An 18777-nucleotide genomic window follows, 5' to 3' on the forward strand; every position below is an offset into this window, starting at 1 on the left:
CAATTTAAAAGAGAAAATCCTCTATAATAGAACAATAATCCTAAACGCACTTCAAAATCCACAACATATGACCTGAAGCGGCACAAAAGTTTTGCCATGTTTCTCACAGTTCACAACCCACATCACTGAAAATCTGAGTGTTCACAGAGCAGTGCAGGCAAGATGGATAAAGAATCTCACAGTCGGAGCAGACACTTGCAGAAGCAATGGGCGAAAATATGCCAGAAAGTGAAAGACTCTGAAGTGCTGCAGAAAGAGCGCTACGAGCTGTGATAGAGCCAAAGGGAGCGTTAAGTACTGACAGAGCACGGTGCTCAAATATGGGCTCCGTGCTCGTTTTCCTTTGTCGTTAAACTTCCTGTTTAAATACTGCACTTTCTGCTTTTTGAAACATGGTCATTTTTCACAAAAAAGTTATTTCTCTAGTATTTCCTCTCATGTCTGCATAAATAATCTAATAATTGCACAAATGCAGCAGAACTAACTCTACTCTGGAGCCTCCCTGTGCGGATTCATCATGGAATAAACGAAGCAGAGAGCATGACTTCTTCCAGCAGCATCCCATCTAAACTCGCAGAGTAAACACACACTCCATCTTCACTCGCAACATACTTAATTATGATAATGTATGTAAACCCAGTCGATCGGAACTACTCAAACACAGTCGTGTCAAAATACACTAACTGCAATCTAATTACACCCGAGCTAATTTTCATCCTTCCTGCTGGAGGCAGCTTGTTCATTTAATGAATTCCATTAACGTCACATGAAGTGAAAGAATCTTTTGACTTACGAGAGATATTTAAAGGATCGCTCAGTGAAAGAGTAATCTGACAGACCCCAACACGGACACAGTGTCAGCATGAGCTTGAAGACTATTAGTGACTCGAAAGCCCCACTCCCACTGACTGAATCCAATCGATGCACGCGTACTGCCAGCTCCACTGAATGCCAGCAAACAGCCATAAATTACTGAAAATATGCAGATAAAAAAATCCATATGCAGAAGTCTAAACTAGGTCCAGAAGTAAAGGACGCCCTATACTGGTTCACTTATATTGCAGATTTCCAGTATCCATCCTATCAGACTATAAGGTACGCCCCAAAGAAAGGTATGTATCGGTACATCACATGTCAGATTTGCCAACATTTCCACGTCATATTTTGTTTTATTGGTGATTCTGACACACAGCCAGGACACAACATGTCCAGCACAGGGTCAAACTGTCAACATGTTTGTATACTGGAGGACTTGGACTGCAGAGATTTGTCTCCCTCCTGCTTTGTGCAGCATTTCTGAGCCAGAGCAGCCAGACTTTAGCCGTTCCACATGGCTGACTCTGGGAAATGCTGCGTGGCCTACAGCTGACCAGCACATATCCTGTAGAGCCCACAAACACTACACAACAAAAACCAGGAAAGGTTTCTACTGCTGGAACAATCATTTTTCATTACGTTTTTGATTTATAGCAAAACAAAAGATTGTTGCTGGTTCTAACATGATGCTGGAAAAATTAAACTGTGAACCATTATGTCTCTCGAGAGAGTCAGAAACAAAGAGCTAAAGCAGGTTTTAAGCTGAGAGGTAAATGGAGAGACTGGCGATTTAAAGGGATTTAAAGTCATGCAAATCAAGATGTGCAAATAATGGTAATAACTATATAACCATGGAATACATTTAGAACAGTAATAACATCATCTGTTGTTCACATTTGGTGCTCGTTATAAAGAACTCAAAGCATAACGTGTCAGACATTCACTTGGTATAACTTGCAAGTCAAATAACTTGAATACGAACCCGCAGCTGGTCTCCAGCAGACTGTCCCCGACCTGCAGAGACGCCATGCCAAAGTCTGCTATCCTGATGTTGTTCTTCTCATCTAACAACAAGTTCTCGGGCTTCAAATCTCTGTGGCTGCCAGAGAACAGCAAAGCACAGACAGTTCCTTACATTAGTCTACTCGTGACATATTTTCTTGGTGGTGGCTTTTCAAGGGACTTGAATTAGTTATATGACTCTGTTCAACAGGACAAACATCACAGCAGGCAAAAATAAGTGAGACAATCTGAGCCCAGCTGGAGTCATGACTCTGCATGCACATGGGCCTTATATTTTAGCTGCAACCCTGGTGGTGCTATTACATTACAAAGTAATGTTTACAAAGAAAATGACTCTGCACTTGCTCTGTGACCTCAGCGACACGTTACATAGAGAGTCGAGTCTACAAATTTAGTAAATTATGGTTCTGATTAAAGTCACATGGGAGGATGAAGCTTGCTATGCTTTAGGACAGGGGTGATGGTGACAGCAAGATCAGCTTCATGCTTTTAAACCAGGGCTGCAGAGAATAATGCGTGATGGCGTGCTGAAGACGTCCATCTTTTAAAAATGTAACATTCTTTTTCCCATTTTGTGAGGCACCAGTGTGAACACTGGTGCCTCTACAGTACACCAAGATCATGTACTGTAAGAATCTGTTCCACACTGATCAGTTTAGCAGTTTTAAATTGTCCTACGAGGCTCGACTGAAAGTAGTGAATACAGAAGGTCATCAGCGCTGTGCCAGTTGTCGCAGTCATGTCCCGACCTCCTCAGGGAAATGGCCTTTAATGATTTCTGTAATCAAGACAAGGTGATTGCAACTCATCAGCGACTGAAAGAGTCAAATACGAGTCCACAGTTTTACTGAAAACCAGCGAGGGAAATAAAACGCAGAGCTCGAGTTTTGTGCGTCTTTCTTACAGAAAACACGGAGCGGAGAGTAAATGTGCTCCTTCAAAGTCAAACACTTGATGTCTAAAGCTGAGAGTCAAAGGCAGAACATCTTTGATGTGCAATTGCTCTTGTGTTGCAGTCATGTGTGGAGGAACTAAAGGTGGTCTCAGAGATGAAAAGAGATCAAGAGGAGCTGCAGCCTCTAAAGTCACCCCCGGCTACGGCTGATGAGGAAAGAGGCTGCAGGAGGAAACCTGTTCTTCACTCATCCGAATGGAGCAAACGCTCCAGTGTTTGTAGAAACGACGAAACGTCATATACAATTCCTAGAATATAAACTACAGTAAGAATTCTTTGATCAGTCTCTTTATTAGTCTGTTTAGTGCACACAGAAGCAGGGCGGGGCAATAAACTCTTAACTATCATTATGACTGCCTCAGTTTTACAATACTGCATTTGGTAAACAGATTCTTGCCCTCACGCTGCAGTCAGCCTGACTTTAAAACTCGTCTGCAACATGTCTTTGCAATACGAGACTCAACTCTATTCTGGTTATATTCCTATATAAAAGCAAGGCTGTTGGGTAACCACACCCTGGAGCCACTTTGTAACCATTTACGGAGAAATGTCTAATTTTCTATCCTATTTTTTATGGGTGTGATGTTCTGGGTGGACACTGGATATTGAGTACTTCATGTGAATTTTGGTTTAATGTGGATTGTGTGGGGTGAGGATGACAAAAGATTTGAAGAAACCGACACAGACTTGAAATTTTTGCTGATTTATCACCGTTAACTGGCGTATTAATACAAACAGATTACATTTAATTGCCACGTTGACCTCATTCAGTCACACTGACAGCAGACTGATGCCTGTCATATTATTGCCGTATTGATGTCACACAGTGGAAAATTGTGTTTGTATATTTTGTTTTGGATCAGACTGTGTGTTGGTACATAGTGTTGATTTTATTTTCATGATTTTATTGTGATATTTATATTGCATGTTTGTTATTGATATTTGTATTGCATGGTTTTATCTTCATATTTATATTGTGTGTTTTAGTGTTGCTGCACAATATTCTTTTAATCCACTGTGGACTAAGCGGCCAATTGTGAGGTGGGGGCGTTCCCCGAGACGGCCTATCAGCCGCCAAACTGACCTGTTAAGGGGGATAGTGAGCGCTGAGACGGAAAGAGAGACGCACGAAAAGTGAGCAGGAGGAAACAAAACGCGTGCAAGCCAGCATATGTGTCGAAGGACCTGCTGCCTGACTGTGGGGTGCCACGAGTTGTTCGGCGACGGACCGGCCAGCGGAACCCGGCAATCCAGTCCCAACGGCAGGAACAGCGACAGTGGGAGGCGATGCCCGCAATCCACAGCAGGGCAGGGGTGTCCCTCTGCCTGCGTCTGGCGGTGCTACGAGGGAGGCCGGGTTCAGGTGTGGAGTGGGGCGGGACTGTGCGGTGACGCGCTGTCAGGAGGAGACAGGTCTGCGACAGGAGCCCCCTCCTTGGTCTTCTGGCCGGCGTGGTTTCCATCCTGGAAGAGGAATTCCTCTTCTGTTTCAGATAAGGAACATTTGCCCGCGTGTGGCTGGACTGTGGGATTATGGGACTGTGGGGGGAATTTTAGCTTATGGGAAACATTTGTTTAGCTTTTGTTTTGATAGTGTATAGTTATTCCTGCCGGCAGGGTTTTTAGCGTATTGAGATCTTTTTATTGTACAGGGGGATTTTAAACTGTATTTGTAATTCTGGTTGTGTCTGTGTTCCCATGGAAATAAATGGTGTGTTTAAGGCCAACTTAGTCTCTGTGCCCTGAGCGCTGACCCACTCACTCCCCTTCTTCTTGCATGTGAACGGACTTGGAGGTGAAGATTTAGATCCACTAGTTTCAGCGGTGACATTAACACACCAAAGTAACTTTGAAGACAGCAACTTCCTGAGAGTGGTTGCAGACCTGGTCCCCATCGTTTAAGCAAAGGTAACGGGATCAGTTTATTGTGCACGGTCGCACTTATAATGGCTCGGAGCAGAGCTGTGATATATTCTTCAGACATTGTGTCAGAAATGATTATGTGTCCTAGTAAAAACACCTGTTAGCCTCACCTGGTCCGTTTGTTGTGTGTGGGCGGAGCTGCTTGAGACTCACTGGTGTACTTTTGAAAATAATTTATCACAGCAAGTTGTAGTACATCTATTTTTCTGCACCCTGATGTTTGCCCTGTAGAACAGAGTTACATGGAAAGTTCCTACAAGTCCATTTCTCCTCAGCGAGAGACTAAACCCTCTGATAAAACCTCAATACAGTGATGAAACCCAATATTTGTCTCTGAGTGACAAACCATATGGAGTGGCTGTGGCAGAAGTCCAGAGCGGAGATGATTTGTCTGAAGAACTTCCGGGCTTCTTTTGGTGTTAACCGGCCTTTCTTCACCAGGTAGTCAAAAAGCTCCCCACCAGACACATGCTCTAGCACCAGATATCTGCAAAAGAAGACAGAGGCCAAATATATGTGACGGGAAAACTCTGAAACCTGCAATAGCAGTAAAACCAGGAACGCTTACTGCTGCAGTCATACAGCGGTCCCTCGCTATATCGCGGTTCACCTTTAGCGGCTTCGCTGTTTTGCAGATTTTTTTTGTGCAATTTTGCATGCTTTCTATTTTATTTATTTATTTATTTTTTACAGCGCGTTGTGTTCTGCGTCCTGATTGGCTGTAGACCATTGTCAATCAATCTCGTGCCGTGTCTCCTGTACAGTACAGAATATGTTCAGTTTGTCACATTTCCATAAATCTTCGATCCCAGCAGTGTGACTCTGAAGGTCTGTACTATATGTTTGTAAGTTTCCTCCCCAACAAACAACAATGTCGACTAAACGTCGTCACCTGCGGGAGCCTTTGGCTTAATTCTATAATACTGGACTTATTTTTCTACGAAGGTTTGAACTTTGAGAGTTTAAACAAGAGAGAAAAGTGTGAAAATGTTCACGCCTGTCTGAGAAAAGTGTATAAAGTGTGTAGTGAGGAGTTTTACTTAAAACCTCTATAATAATTATAAAAAATAAAGTTGGCTACTTCGCGGATTTCACCTATCGCAGGTTATTTTTAGAACGTAACTCCCGCGATAAACGAGGGACCGCTGTACATTAGTATTACAATTATACATTAGCATTTTAACCCTGTGATGTCATCAGCAGTTCTAACCCTGTTAGAAGATGTAAATGTTTTCAATTGTTCTCCCAACTCTTGGCAATTAGAAAACAAAGAATAATCATTCTAACGGACACGGTAAAGCACCTCGAGGTGACTGTTCATATCAATCAAACTGGATTAAATTGCACAAAAAGTCAGTTTTTCAGTTCATTTCCCCCAAACGTAGAGTTGGAGATGTCACTGATGGTGACTGAGAACTTGGACAGTTAATGTCTGATTGATAATGGAGTTTCCCACACTGTAACAAAGGCCAGTTTTTAGGGCTACTGAGATGTAGTTTGATCACCATAAACACATTTTTAGCCCAATTATCTTTTTCTAATATTTTAAAGAAGCCTTTAACATGGCCAGTTTTTGTTGTAATTAATATACTAACCTGCCCTGACAGCTCACTAACACTGACTACATATAAGGAACAAAGCCAAAACAACCTACAGCCATAAATTAGTAAGAAGTCTTTGGCCACGTGTCTAGAACGTGGGGTTCTTAAAGAACCGTCTCCTAGAAGAATTCATTGTTTTCTGCTGCTTCCCTCTAAAAGATAAGATCCTTATCCTGAAGTGATGAAGTGACGGTTAATAAATTGTGTTGCAGCTGCAAGTCTTTATCACTACTATCGCAGAAATGTGGCTGTTTGTGTGACCAGTACCACGTGCATGTGATATCATGCCACTGAGCCAAATGTAGAAGCTGAAAGTGTGAGGGACTTTTAGCCTTCATGACCGAACACTTTGAGAACGGAAAACTCAAGCCAATGGTTTAGGGTGCGTCTGAACCCCGTCCTCTGCAACGTGTGCGAGTATCGGCCTGCTTTCCAATTTTTGTTGTGACTCCAAGGCACGACGATACAGAGCACAAAGTAAGAAGACGTATAGAAGTATGAAAGGAATGATTAGTTGCATGTGCAGCTGCAAGGAAGTCTTGGCCTTAAATCAGTCCAGGTGAAATAATGTAGAGCAGGGGTGGGCAACTCCAGGCCTCGAGGGCCGGTGTCCTGCAGGTTTTAGATCTCACCCTGGGCCAACACACCTGAATCAAATGATTCGTTCATTACCAGGCCTCTGGAGAACTTCAGGACATGTTGAGGAGGTCATTTAGCCATTTAAATCAGCTGTGTTGGATCAGGGACACATCTAAAACCTGCAGGACACCGGGCCTCAAGGTCCTGCAGGAGGAGTTGGACACCCCTGATGTAGAGGCTGAAGACAGGCAGAGTACTGTTTTTAAAGGACAGGGAGTTTTCTCTGTGGACAGGGTTTAGATGATGCATGTTCCCAGATTAAAAATCTGACTTCTGACACGTGTTTCTCACAAACAATATTCTACGGTCAGTAATGTGTTGAAAACTTGAGGCAATTGAGCAAGCCTCAGATTAGCCAGAATGTTTCTGCAGGAAGAAACAATTCGAGAAAAGTGACCTCTCGTGGTCAGTCGCTTTCAGTTTGATTGCTGCCTAGAAATGTAACACAACCTGCGATTACATCTTAATTTCAGCCGTTGCAATTTTTGCAATAAAATAGTAAAGCACACAATAACAGAAATCAGTGTAATTTACTGGACTAAAACTAAAAGGTCTCCCACAGTTACGTTAGTAAAGAACCTCCAATCATGTAACATTACATTAAATGTACTTCCCATCCGAGTCCCTACAGATCCTCTGGTTCATTTTTCCCCTCAAACCGAAAGAAGCATTATTGAAATAATTGGGTCATAAACTAAAGAGTATTTAGCTGTGATGTGTTGAAGTCACCACACTGATGCACAACATAAATCCCTGAGAAAATCCCCAACCCATGTGGGTTTGTGGTTTTATCCATCTCCTGTGTTCATCCGTCTCAGAGAATTGGCTGAGCCGGCTCCTCCTGCAGCCCCGTCTTCCCCGGGGCCTGATTTATTAGCAGATTAAGGGATCTGCTCAAGCATTTACCCATCACAGCTATTTAAATTAGAAACACGTTCGGGCGTGATTTGTGAGTGTGAGAATTTCAGACTGTTTGCATCCATGATGACCATTCGTCCCCGTCCTCGCAACATTAAGAAAACAAATTCCCGCTCCATTTGACAGCGGCACCTTTATCAATTATTGAACAACATATTAAGCCACGCCACTGGAGCGCAGCCGTCACATGCACGAGATTAATGTATACAATAAAACCTGTACACGAACGCTTGAGTCGCAGGGGGCCGGTTAAAGTGACGGGGACCAAAGAAGCATTTCGTGCTCTAATCAAATCCCAGAGCTCAAATTGCTGCTCGTGTAAACGTTATACTGTTGTACAGTGCTGTCGACTGTTAGTTAGACGCCGTGTTTGGTTTATCAGTGCTGTTTGTCAGCAGTTAAAGAGCCGTCGCAAAATTACAATTCTCCTAATATAAGAGTGTAGCAGCGTTCTCTGTGGATTCAGAGACAACAGCAACAGTTTCCAAGCTTGTTTATGGACACAGTGTCTGAAGCATCTCTGAGGCCTGAAGTTGAGGACAAGTGAATGCCTTGGTTTAAAAAATACTGCCCACAAAAAAAAAAGAATAAATTTATTTATAATTTGAAAATGAATGTGTATAATGACTATATTCATTTTAACAATAAAGCATGTTTACTTACTAGATTAGCATTTTATATTACTTTATATTTTTATAACTCTTAACTGAACCATTTTGTCACAGTGTAAAGCCAACTCTGGATGAATGGGATCCACTCAAAAGACTCGATTTCTTTAGGTTTAAGCAGACTGATGAAAGCCTTTGTGCTGTTGTTGTTCTGAGTTGGCATCATGCTCATTGTGACAAAGTAGATGAGCAGTTGTAATGCTCTCCACTTGTCCCAGATGTGTTGACTTTTTTTGTACATTATTGTGTCTCTGTAATTATTTGCTATTTGTCAAAGTAACACTGCTGCCCTGCTGTCCCGGGTTTGCTTGTGTAAGCGTTCTGTTGCCGCCAAATCAAACATTCTGCAAATGTCTCTTTATATTTTATTATGTTGCAGATTAAGTCATTTGTTCATACTTACTTCAGGTGTGGGGAAAGGCCCGCCTAACATTTCCTCATTTTAAAGTGCTGATGATGTCAGACATGACATCAGCAGGTTGAACCAGGAGGAGGGGTTTCTTCTACCACAGAAATGCTCCCTTTTGTTTGTTTCCAGGTCTGAATGGATTTGTTGAATCTTGTTTTTCATAAATAGAGCTGTTTAGTTGTGTAAATGTGCTAATCAGAAGTGAGAGGAGGTTTTTGTCATTTTTAGTCATCTGTGTAGAGTTTTAAGTCCCTCAGCTGAAGTGAGTGGTACGGCCTCTGCCAGACTCAGATGAGGGAGGAGAGGTGAGCTGTGTTACCGCATCCATGTACTTTGAGTTTTGTTACGTTTCACGTAAGGTGGAGTTCACTGTAAATAAATTGCTCACCTCTGGAAACCTGAGTCTGCTTCCCAATCACGTTCCTTGATGTTCGAGTTTGACTACTTCACACTCATTAGTCAGTTTTATTTTAAACTTTTGGCAGCGTGAGTTAAAAAGTTCTAAGCTAAAGTTCCTCTGGTGACATTAACATTTAGACGAGCACTTTAATGCAGTACCTGCTACATTCAAAGCCTACAAACTCTCCTAACTCTGTTAAACAATAAATAAAAATAAATCTGTATTTTCACACACTGTGTATGAACAGTGTTCACTGAGGGAGGGATATACTCACAGGTATTTCTTATTTTCGTAGACGTCGTGCAGCTTTAAAACGTGAGGATGCTCTATGAGTTTGAGAATAGCTATCTCCCGCTCCACCTGAAGACAAACACAAGAAAAAGGCAACGATTCAAAAAGATGGAAGCAGACAGCCTGATGTTCTGAATAAAACACTCAACCGTTCGCTCATAATGAGGGCTAAAAGTCTCTCACACACTTTCAGCTTGTACATTTGTCTAACTTTAAAGCTGACATGATACCACAGAGGTGACTGTTAACGTGCGCGTCACAGAGACGGCCACACAAACAGACACATTTCCGCGACAGCTGCGATAAACACTTTGTTTCATCTCTGCCATAAGAGGCGGAGCGCCTGCACATCTCAGACACTGGAGGATGTTTCTATATATATTTATTTTGAACTGTCAGAGCAGGGATTACTCATCCTGCATCCAGATCAGCAGCGAGCCGTGTGTGATTACACATCTGAACAGCAAAACGCTCGACGACTCTTTTCATTTTTGAGTCTCCTGATTTGAGGAGATGGACGAATGTTCGGACAAAAACAAAAACATGTTTTCGTGATAGATGAAGGATTCCAGTATTTGACCGATTCACAGGAAGTGATGAAGCAGTCTGAATGCAGAGTCAGCTGTCTGCCTGATTCCAAACATATATGCACACATCGCTATGAATGCATTTACATTTCATTCTGTTCGAGTGATATTTTAATATTTAAAAAAACAAAACCCACCAAAAAACATCAAAACAGAACTATATTAAGAGAGACGCGTGTCACAGAAAGGTATATAACAGCAGATTATATGAGAAGAGATCAGCTTTAAATCATTGTTGCCGGCAGGTGAGTGTCATGAAATGATACAGTAGTTGTACAGATGTTGCCCAAAGCTGTTTCAGTGCTAACCTGCCTGCTGTGCTCAGGATTTACTGCCAGTTGGCACCTCAGCAGCCCGGATGCTAAACTGAGTTTAGACCTCTGTGCTGCACAAAGTAAAGTATAGCACCATTTTCTCTGTGGACACCCACAGTCTGATATCTTATGAAGCATCTCAGAGCCGTTTATGTCTGCAGCTCTAATGTAAATCCTGTGGATAGATCGCTAAACGGGGAACAAGAGTGATGTCGAGTCAGACAATCCAGTCTGAAAGCAAAAAACATTCAAGGCTTATCACACAGGAGGAAAACCACCAGAGGACGATGAACGCTGGATCTGCAGGGGGACAAAGAAATCACAGTCTCTCATTTTTAAAGATAGTTTGATTTATTGCATTTTTAGACAGAAGATCAACAAAAATACACAAAAAACACTCATTACATAAAAGTTACACATTGATGTGGACGTCCACGTGGCACACAGATTACAATCAGTCCATTACTGATACTCGGATACGTATTCCTTACCTTCTTGAGGCGACTGCTGTTGTATAAATAAAACTGAACTGAACTGTGAGACATCTCAGTGTGTAATATGTCACACTCTGACTTGATTACACTGTGGACGCCTGACCTGCACAACAACTGATGATCAGCTGTCTCATCCCGTCTGTCGCGGCAGATGGCCGTCCCTGCCCGAGCCTGGTTATTCCTGTTAAAAAGGAGTTTTTCCTTCCCACTGTCACCAAGTGGTTTCTTAAAGGGGGGCTGCTTGATTGTTGCCGTTTTGAGTGTTGATGTCAGTGGGGATCTACACTACACCACTGACATCTATTGATTGCAGAGTCTCATCACTACTGTGCTTTAAGCAGTAAAAACACATAAATGCCATCAGTCCGTCATCACTCACTCTGTCCTCACGACACGCTTCCTGCTCTTTATGTGTCAACAGGCTGGCCTGAGATGGGAGTGATCCTCCGGTGTCCCTGCTTAGGGTGATGTGACAGGTCTGAGAGAGCAGGCAGAGGACAGAGGACGGCTGAAAATTACATTCTGTTTCTATCAAAGCTCGGTTGGCTGCAGCAAACAAATAATAAAAGAATTTCCTTTAATCTTTGGAGTATTTGTTTCCCAGACCACGCCAGTGTTTCCCTTTTCTTCTTGTCAACCTGCAACTGTTCTTCCAAAGCTGGTGAAAAAGATGAAAAAGGCGACACATTTCTTTTTATCATTGGGTTAATTTTTCAGGGTTAAATCCATCTCTGTTGGCTGCCAAGGCAAAAATCATCTGATCTTAATCGTTCTGATATAAGAAATTTGAGCTGCATTAACAGAAAATAATAATATCAATAATTTTCCCCTCCCTCTAATCATCACTGTTTCAACAGACACCCCTGAAACGTGTGTGTGTGTGTGTGTGTGTGTGTGTGTGTGTGTGTGTGTGTGTGTGTGTGTGTGTGTGGTCGAGGTAGAAACAGGAAGCAGTAAAAGAGGCCAAGGATGTACGCAGTATGTGTACTCCGTGTGTTTTATGCTCGGTCTCTCTCAGCCCTCACAGCAAACTAAAAATAATTATTAACCTTTTTCTTTTTTTGCACAAATGCAAATAAAGCCCTCTGAAGCAAACTCAAGTGAGACCAGCTCTCCAAAACAAAAACTGTCCATGAGTTTAATTAAATGGCTTTTCAGAATTACTGCTGCTGTCAGTCATATTTGGAGGTCAATATTAGTAAAGAGAAATATCCATGTCACAGTAACAATGAAAAATCCTGACATGATAAGTTAAAATCAGCTGTAAAGCAGTTACTATTGGCCTGCAGTACAGAGCTTTACAGTGTGAGGGTAAAAAAGGCGGCACAACAGGCTGGCTATCAAATGCACTCAGATTACAAAGTTAAGAAATGAGAGAAAAAGGGTTCTTTTTCCCACTGGACAACGTTCTGGTCTCTTTATGAATGAAGTGTTAAATGTAAAAACCTTTTCTCACAATGGTCACACGGTCTGTGGAAGATAATATAAAATGCAATCAAGTTTTCTACATTTATTTGCATTTCCAATTTTTTAAAAAACAGAAAGAAAGAAAATGAAAAACAAATCTTACTTTAGTCATATCTAAAGCTGCCTGCGTTGTCAACACTGGTAATGGAGTTGGAAGTTTAGGAATTGTGTGGAAAATATGCAATTTGCAATGCCAACGCTCAAAAATCTTGCCTGCGGGCAGTGTTGGGGAGTAATGGAGTACATGTACCAACGTTACGTATTTAAAATACAAAATATGAGTAACTGTATTCTGTTACAGTTACCGCTTAAATAAGTTATAATTAGAATACAGTTACTTTGTTGAAATAAATGCATCACACGGCGGTCATTCCCTGTTTCATATGTTAGCCTATCCTCTCTCTATCCCCTCCCTAATAAGCAGCTCTAATGTAAGCATCCTGTTAACGTTGGTGGCGGTTAACCCTAACCTCACTTCAAATTTTTTGTTGTCATCATCTCATCGATTTGTCTGTGCAACAATCAGCCATTAAAACTACCAGGATTCAATATTGTGTCCCTCTCATAACAGCTCTGACCAGTTGGAGCGTGAATGAACCCAGGAGCTCTGGGGTTCTCCCGGGAACTTGTTCTGGCAGATTCTCCATCAGATCCTTTCAGCTGTCAGGGATACGGAGTGAGGTCCCAGTGGATCAGGCTTGTCCTGGCACATGATGATTGTTTGGATTGCTATCTGATGTGTTGAGACGCCAATGCTGTGAACTCTTTGTTGTTCCTCAATCTAGTTGCACTTTCCCACAGGACAGTGTAAATGCCACCGTTGTGCTTAGTTTGCAACAATGTTCAGGTAGGAGGCACACGTCATGGTGTTATACCTTTCACCGGTCAGTATTTTTAACATTATGGCAATTCAATCTATGGTCAGCACGCTTTAGGTAACGAGGTGTGCATGTTCCCACCTTGACGTGAACAAGCGCTCTCAAAGCAGGATGGCTGCAGGTGCAGCACATCAGCCGGGCCTCCTGCTATCACATCTAATTAGCCTCATTTTCATCTCTCACACAATCGGGCACACACTGTAGCATGGCAGAGGCTAATTAAACTCATGTACAAGACAAACAGACGTTGAACCCCGGCCGTCCCTGTGCGAGCTACGATGCTGACATTTATTAAGCTCGATTACGACCCATATGGTTTTTTAATGTGCGGTAATAAAGTGTGAAGGCACGTAGAGAAGGCTGGGGGTGGGAGTAAAAGCGAGCAGCAGCACAGGTGAAACACTGTTACTGTGATCACGTCAGAGACTCGTCTATCCTTCAACCACCGTCTCCGCTCAACTTAATTAACTTTGCCTCATCCTCTCTATTTGCTCAGTGTCATCAAAAAGGCATTAGCATATCAGCTTTTATCAAGTTAGAGCATGCATAATGCAGCCTTTAAGATACACAGAAGTGTCAGCTTTAAATTGAATTAACATTAATGATGCATTAATGTAAAGCCATTATAGCTTTAGAATACATTCATATCTTGGACACTGTCAGTCAGAGATGGAGTATCTCTAAGCTGAACCCATTCAAAGTCGTTTTCGAGCCTTATCTTTATCTGAAAGACAGAATTTAAAAATATATTGCTGTTGGTATTTCTAACAGCCTCTTATGCTCATTTCAGCTCTGGATTTTTATTCTGGGACCTGAGCTTTCCATGACTCATCGTTCAAAAATAGTCGCTGTTTATCACACACTGGGCCTTGATGCAGGCTGACAGTTCATCCACTCGCTAAACAAGTGGCTTTAGCTCCTCCTTCTTTAAGGCTACTCTTTGAGCCAACTTTATTCATCTTGGCTGTTTCTCATAAGCAGAAGGTTTGATGAACAGATGGGCTGGGCTTCTGTGGTCAGAGGTGTCTGCGCTCTCAATGACATCATATAGATCCAACAGTAGAAAAATATTACTTGAGCACCGAGCACATTTTTTCTGGTAGCCCAACTGCTTCCTTATTTAAAATCTTGAGAGGTTCATACTACATACTACTGAGCCCTCAAAGTGCTTTCTGCTGCAATTGTCATTCACCCAATCACAATCACGCAGCCCTTTTATCTGTGGTTAAGCAATAGTTACACACACTTGCAGTCTGAATGCATCAGGAGGAACTCAGAGTTCCTTATTTTTCCCAGGAATAGATTGGCACTTGGATCTCAGGTGAGATCGGATGTGCTCAGGGTGGTATGGCTTCTGAATGAACTGATGGGCTGTGAGGTCAGTTCCTTGATAATAAATATGCAAATTGTCATAACCACTGATCAAAGCCCATTGATCAGGCTATAAGGTAAGTGATGACTATGATGACGGGCCGTGCACATGTCATCGCAGGTCATCTGTCTAAAAGGCATGAACAGAGTTTTCTTCAGCCAGGACACGCGGGGACACGATATCCGATACTTATGTGTTGCACCAAGTGAATCCATATAACAGGTTTTATGATTCTGACGTCCACACTAAACTGTGCAACTTTATTGGCTGACAGTAGACAGTGTGTTGTGGTCCACAGGTGATTATAAGTGTAAAGTGTACAAAGATTTCAGAATGCAGCCTGAATACAATCATGTCAAAACTCAGTCTGAGTGTTATGGTGATGCCCACTGGAGCCTAATTTTACCAGTTCTTGTCACATGCCAGGTGTCATGCTTCATTAGGGGCTCAGAGCTCCTGACTGATGCCAACTTCCTCCTCCAGTTGACGCCTCCACGCATGATAGATACTCTTAATAAATTATCAGCACTGACGCTGCTTCCAAATCTCTATTTAACTGAAACATGATACAGGGCTGAGGGGCACAAGTGGCAATAGATTGGAACATCTACTCGGTAATCAAACCGCCATCTGTTGCTATGATGTCTCAGTGATCTTGGAAGAGAGAAAAGCCCAGTCCACTCCAGTATCCAATCACAATCCCTCAATCAAACCACTAGTCCTGATGCTTACTTTTATGTGTGAACCAACAGAAGAGACAAAACAATGAGGCAGTTTATGAAGCAATGCAGATGTATTCCATAAAAACGACAGGCAGAACAGCTTTGTGCCAATCTAATACAACAAAGATGTAAGAAGGAAAGAGAGAAGCACAAAACTGGAGAAGAGCATGGAAAGAGTGGTGATACAAATATATCACAAATATATCTAATGTGAAGAAAAGGAAAAACATGTAACATAAGTAACAAAACAAAAGGGAAAGAATGCAGAAGAAATGGAAAGGAAGCGGGAAAAGATCGGAATGGAGGAGGAAAGAAAAGAAGAGTAAAATTAAAGAAATATTGGCTAAAACTCAGACAGGACAGGAAATAAAGGGAAAGAAAGAACTGAAAAGAGGTAAAGAATAACAGAAGAAAGGCAATAAAGTCAGAGGAGACGTCTGCATCTCAGCGATCACCAGGGAGCGTCTCCCATCCTGCTGCCGGAGCTGCTGGATAACCATCAGGCGGTGTGCCCAGTTTTTTCCCTGCAGACGTCTTCGTGATAAGTGAGACGAAGCCAGCAGCCTTCACAGCCTCCTCACTGTGCAGCAGCATCAATCACAATACATGAGCAACAATCATGCAGAGCGCGGTCGGCTGATGTGACAGTGAGCGGATGAAGGTCAGTGGTTAATCACGGTTAAAGGGTAGACGCTGTCCTACGTGGAGGACTACAGTCAGAACAATTTCACGTATCTGCTGTCTGCTCCATCGCTGCTGTGTCACTCGAGAGGTTCAGTCACTCCGAATGATGACAGGCTAAAGGTCGCGCAGGTACAAAAGCACCATCACAGTAAAGGAGCCTAATTTAATTCAGAATGTTTAGTCTTCACTTCTTAAAATGCAATTTTTGTTACAGTTCAAATTTCTGAAAGACAGACGGGGGGAATCTGACATACACAATCATAAATTGGGATATGAATTTATGAGCATTTCATCAATATTACCTAAAGCTGACTTTTTTTGTACCACCTGCATTGGCCAGCACCATCTCCAGGTTGGGCAAACTTAGTTTCCTTGTTTCCTAACAATTAATATATTCTTTCAGGCTTAATCCCTCTGGTGTGTTTCAGTTGTGCACAAGGCGTCCTTTGGCAGAGTTGCATGACATGATTCCAATTCAGAATTTTCAATGAAATAAATGTATTTCAAATGAAACCATGATATTTTCTATATATAAAGATGCTATAAGTACTGTTTAATGCCCCACACCAACCAAGCGAAACCCAAAAGTTCAAGTAGGACACAAACCAGGGTCTCCTATCTGTTACACCCACTTATTCCACAGACACCACTCTAACCTTCATTCATGAACATTATAGGTTTATATCTTGACACCCAGCATTACTATGCCTAGTCCATCAAGGCACTGACACAGAAAGACAAAAAGACACCTTGTGCACAATGGTGACATTTAGAAATGCATTAATGTGTTGTCTATGAAAGAGAATATTTTCATTATTTGGGAGAGAACCAGTGGTTAGAGCTATAACAGCCAAATCCAAGCTGTCAAAGTAATGACATGATTGATAAGGAGTTGTGAAAAGTGCTTTAGTTTGGCCGGGATCATATCATCTGAAATGACAGACACTCATTTTCAGCTGTGAAGTTTTCAGTTCCCTTTGCAAATGTTGGGTTGGGCTTGACCGGACTTTTAGGTGACATACGGGCAGAATAAGGTTTATGGCCTTACATAAAAAAACTAAAAAAACCATCAAAACTGTTCAAGAAAGGCCCAGTTAGCCTTCTCACAGACTGAAGAAATAATAGTGAATAAAGAATAATTACAATCATCGTCTTCATATAAAACATACACAAAAGCCCTCAAACATCCTTTTTTCCCCCCTTTTTTGTTTTCCTTTTAATTTCGGGGGGAGGGGGGCATTTTGGTCCCAATGCAAAAGGTGAGCCACTGACTTTTCAGACCCCACAAGTACTGTAAAACAAGCCTAAGACACACACACACATACACCCATGCAACAGTGGCTGTGTGCAGAATAAACACACTTTAAGACAGTATTGACACCATTAACACAACCAACCAGACGTTGAGAAGATGAAATGAGTCCGGTCAGGCATGAGGAGGCCCAACTCAACCTCTGAGGAGGTTAGCCAACGATCCACTGCACTTCAGTGGAAAAACAGATTTAATCTGTCAGTCTGCCCCAGGGCAGCTGTGGCTACAACTGTAGCTTGCCTCCACCAGTGTGTGAATGTGTGTGTGAATGGGTGGATGACTGGGTATGTAAAGCGCTTTGGGGTCCTTAGGCGGGGCTAGTAAAAGCGCTATACAAATACAGGCCATTTACCATTTACCAATCAAACACACACACAGACAATCACCCTCCCTGTCCACATGCTGTTTCTGTGTTTTCACGCTTACAACACGAGTGCTCCCACAGGACAAGAGTCAACACAGGAAGCAGAGACAGAAAAAGCACTTGGTAAAAATTTCTAAGTTGTATGCTACCATTGTTGGATACTAGCTGGACAAGAGGAAAGGCGATGGACTAAATGGATAAAACAGAATTAGCTGTAATGAACTGATTCAAATGTCACCAAAACAACATGATTCTAAAGTGTCATTGCTACATTGTTGCAATGAATTGAACGACACATTCATGAAAGTTGCATTTTCGGGTGGTTCGATTATGCTTTTCCCCCCAAATACAATTGTTTCAGTGTAGCAAATGCATCGGGCAATAGAGATAGAAGTTGTTCAAAACAAATGAATCATATTTTATTAATTTACAATGTCAGTAAACTTTTTCTATTTCTATTTCTTTCCCATGCTTCAGCTCCCAGAGACAACAGCATAATCTCATGGACAAACATGACAGCAACGTCATGTGACTGTTGAATATGTAAACAGGTGACAGTAATGTTAATGTGCCTTCAAACACCTCGCCTTTACAACGTAGCAACTTATCATGACTATTTGAATTCGTTCATTCAATTTATATACACTCAAAAAAAATACAAGAAACAAGTTTAATCAGCATAGAGTCAAATGAACTTCTCAGATATTGATCTGAGATACTGACATGTGATCTGGTCAGTTAAGCTGCAGAGGGAGTTGTTGATCCATCTTAGCTGCTTTGGTGTTAATGGAGTTATTAACAGGTGCACTGGAGGACTCACAATGAGACAACCATCTTTCCCTGGTGCGCTGGTCTCCCATCATCCTATCTGTTTTTTTGAATAGTTTTTCGTTTGGCTAGGATCAGTGGTACCACTGCTACCACGAGGTCCTACCTTGAC

At 42.0% G+C, this 18777-nt stretch overlaps 1 protein-coding gene across 8 annotated transcripts in view; it reads right to left on the reverse strand.

The window, feature by feature from the left end:
• The window catches only part of LOC100696207 (serine/threonine-protein kinase BRSK2), a 151335-nt gene that overhangs the window by 43646 nt on the left and 88912 nt on the right, over positions 1–18777 (reverse strand). For all 8 annotated transcript variants that reach the window (XM_005457392.4, XM_025907736.1, XM_005457391.4 and 5 more), the window contains exons 3-5: positions 9627–9712; positions 5064–5204; positions 1799–1915 (exon numbers count right to left, since the gene is read on the reverse strand). In XM_005457392.4, the coding sequence (XP_005457449.1) occupies positions 1799–1915; positions 5064–5204; positions 9627–9712 (344 nt within the window). The remainder of the gene's footprint in view (positions 1–1798; positions 1916–5063; positions 5205–9626; positions 9713–18777) is intronic.

The sequence above is a fragment of the Oreochromis niloticus genome, linkage group LG1, assembly GCF_001858045.2.
Source record: "Oreochromis niloticus isolate F11D_XX linkage group LG1, O_niloticus_UMD_NMBU, whole genome shotgun sequence".
In the NCBI taxonomy this organism is placed as follows: domain Eukaryota; kingdom Metazoa; phylum Chordata; class Actinopteri; order Cichliformes; family Cichlidae; genus Oreochromis; species Oreochromis niloticus.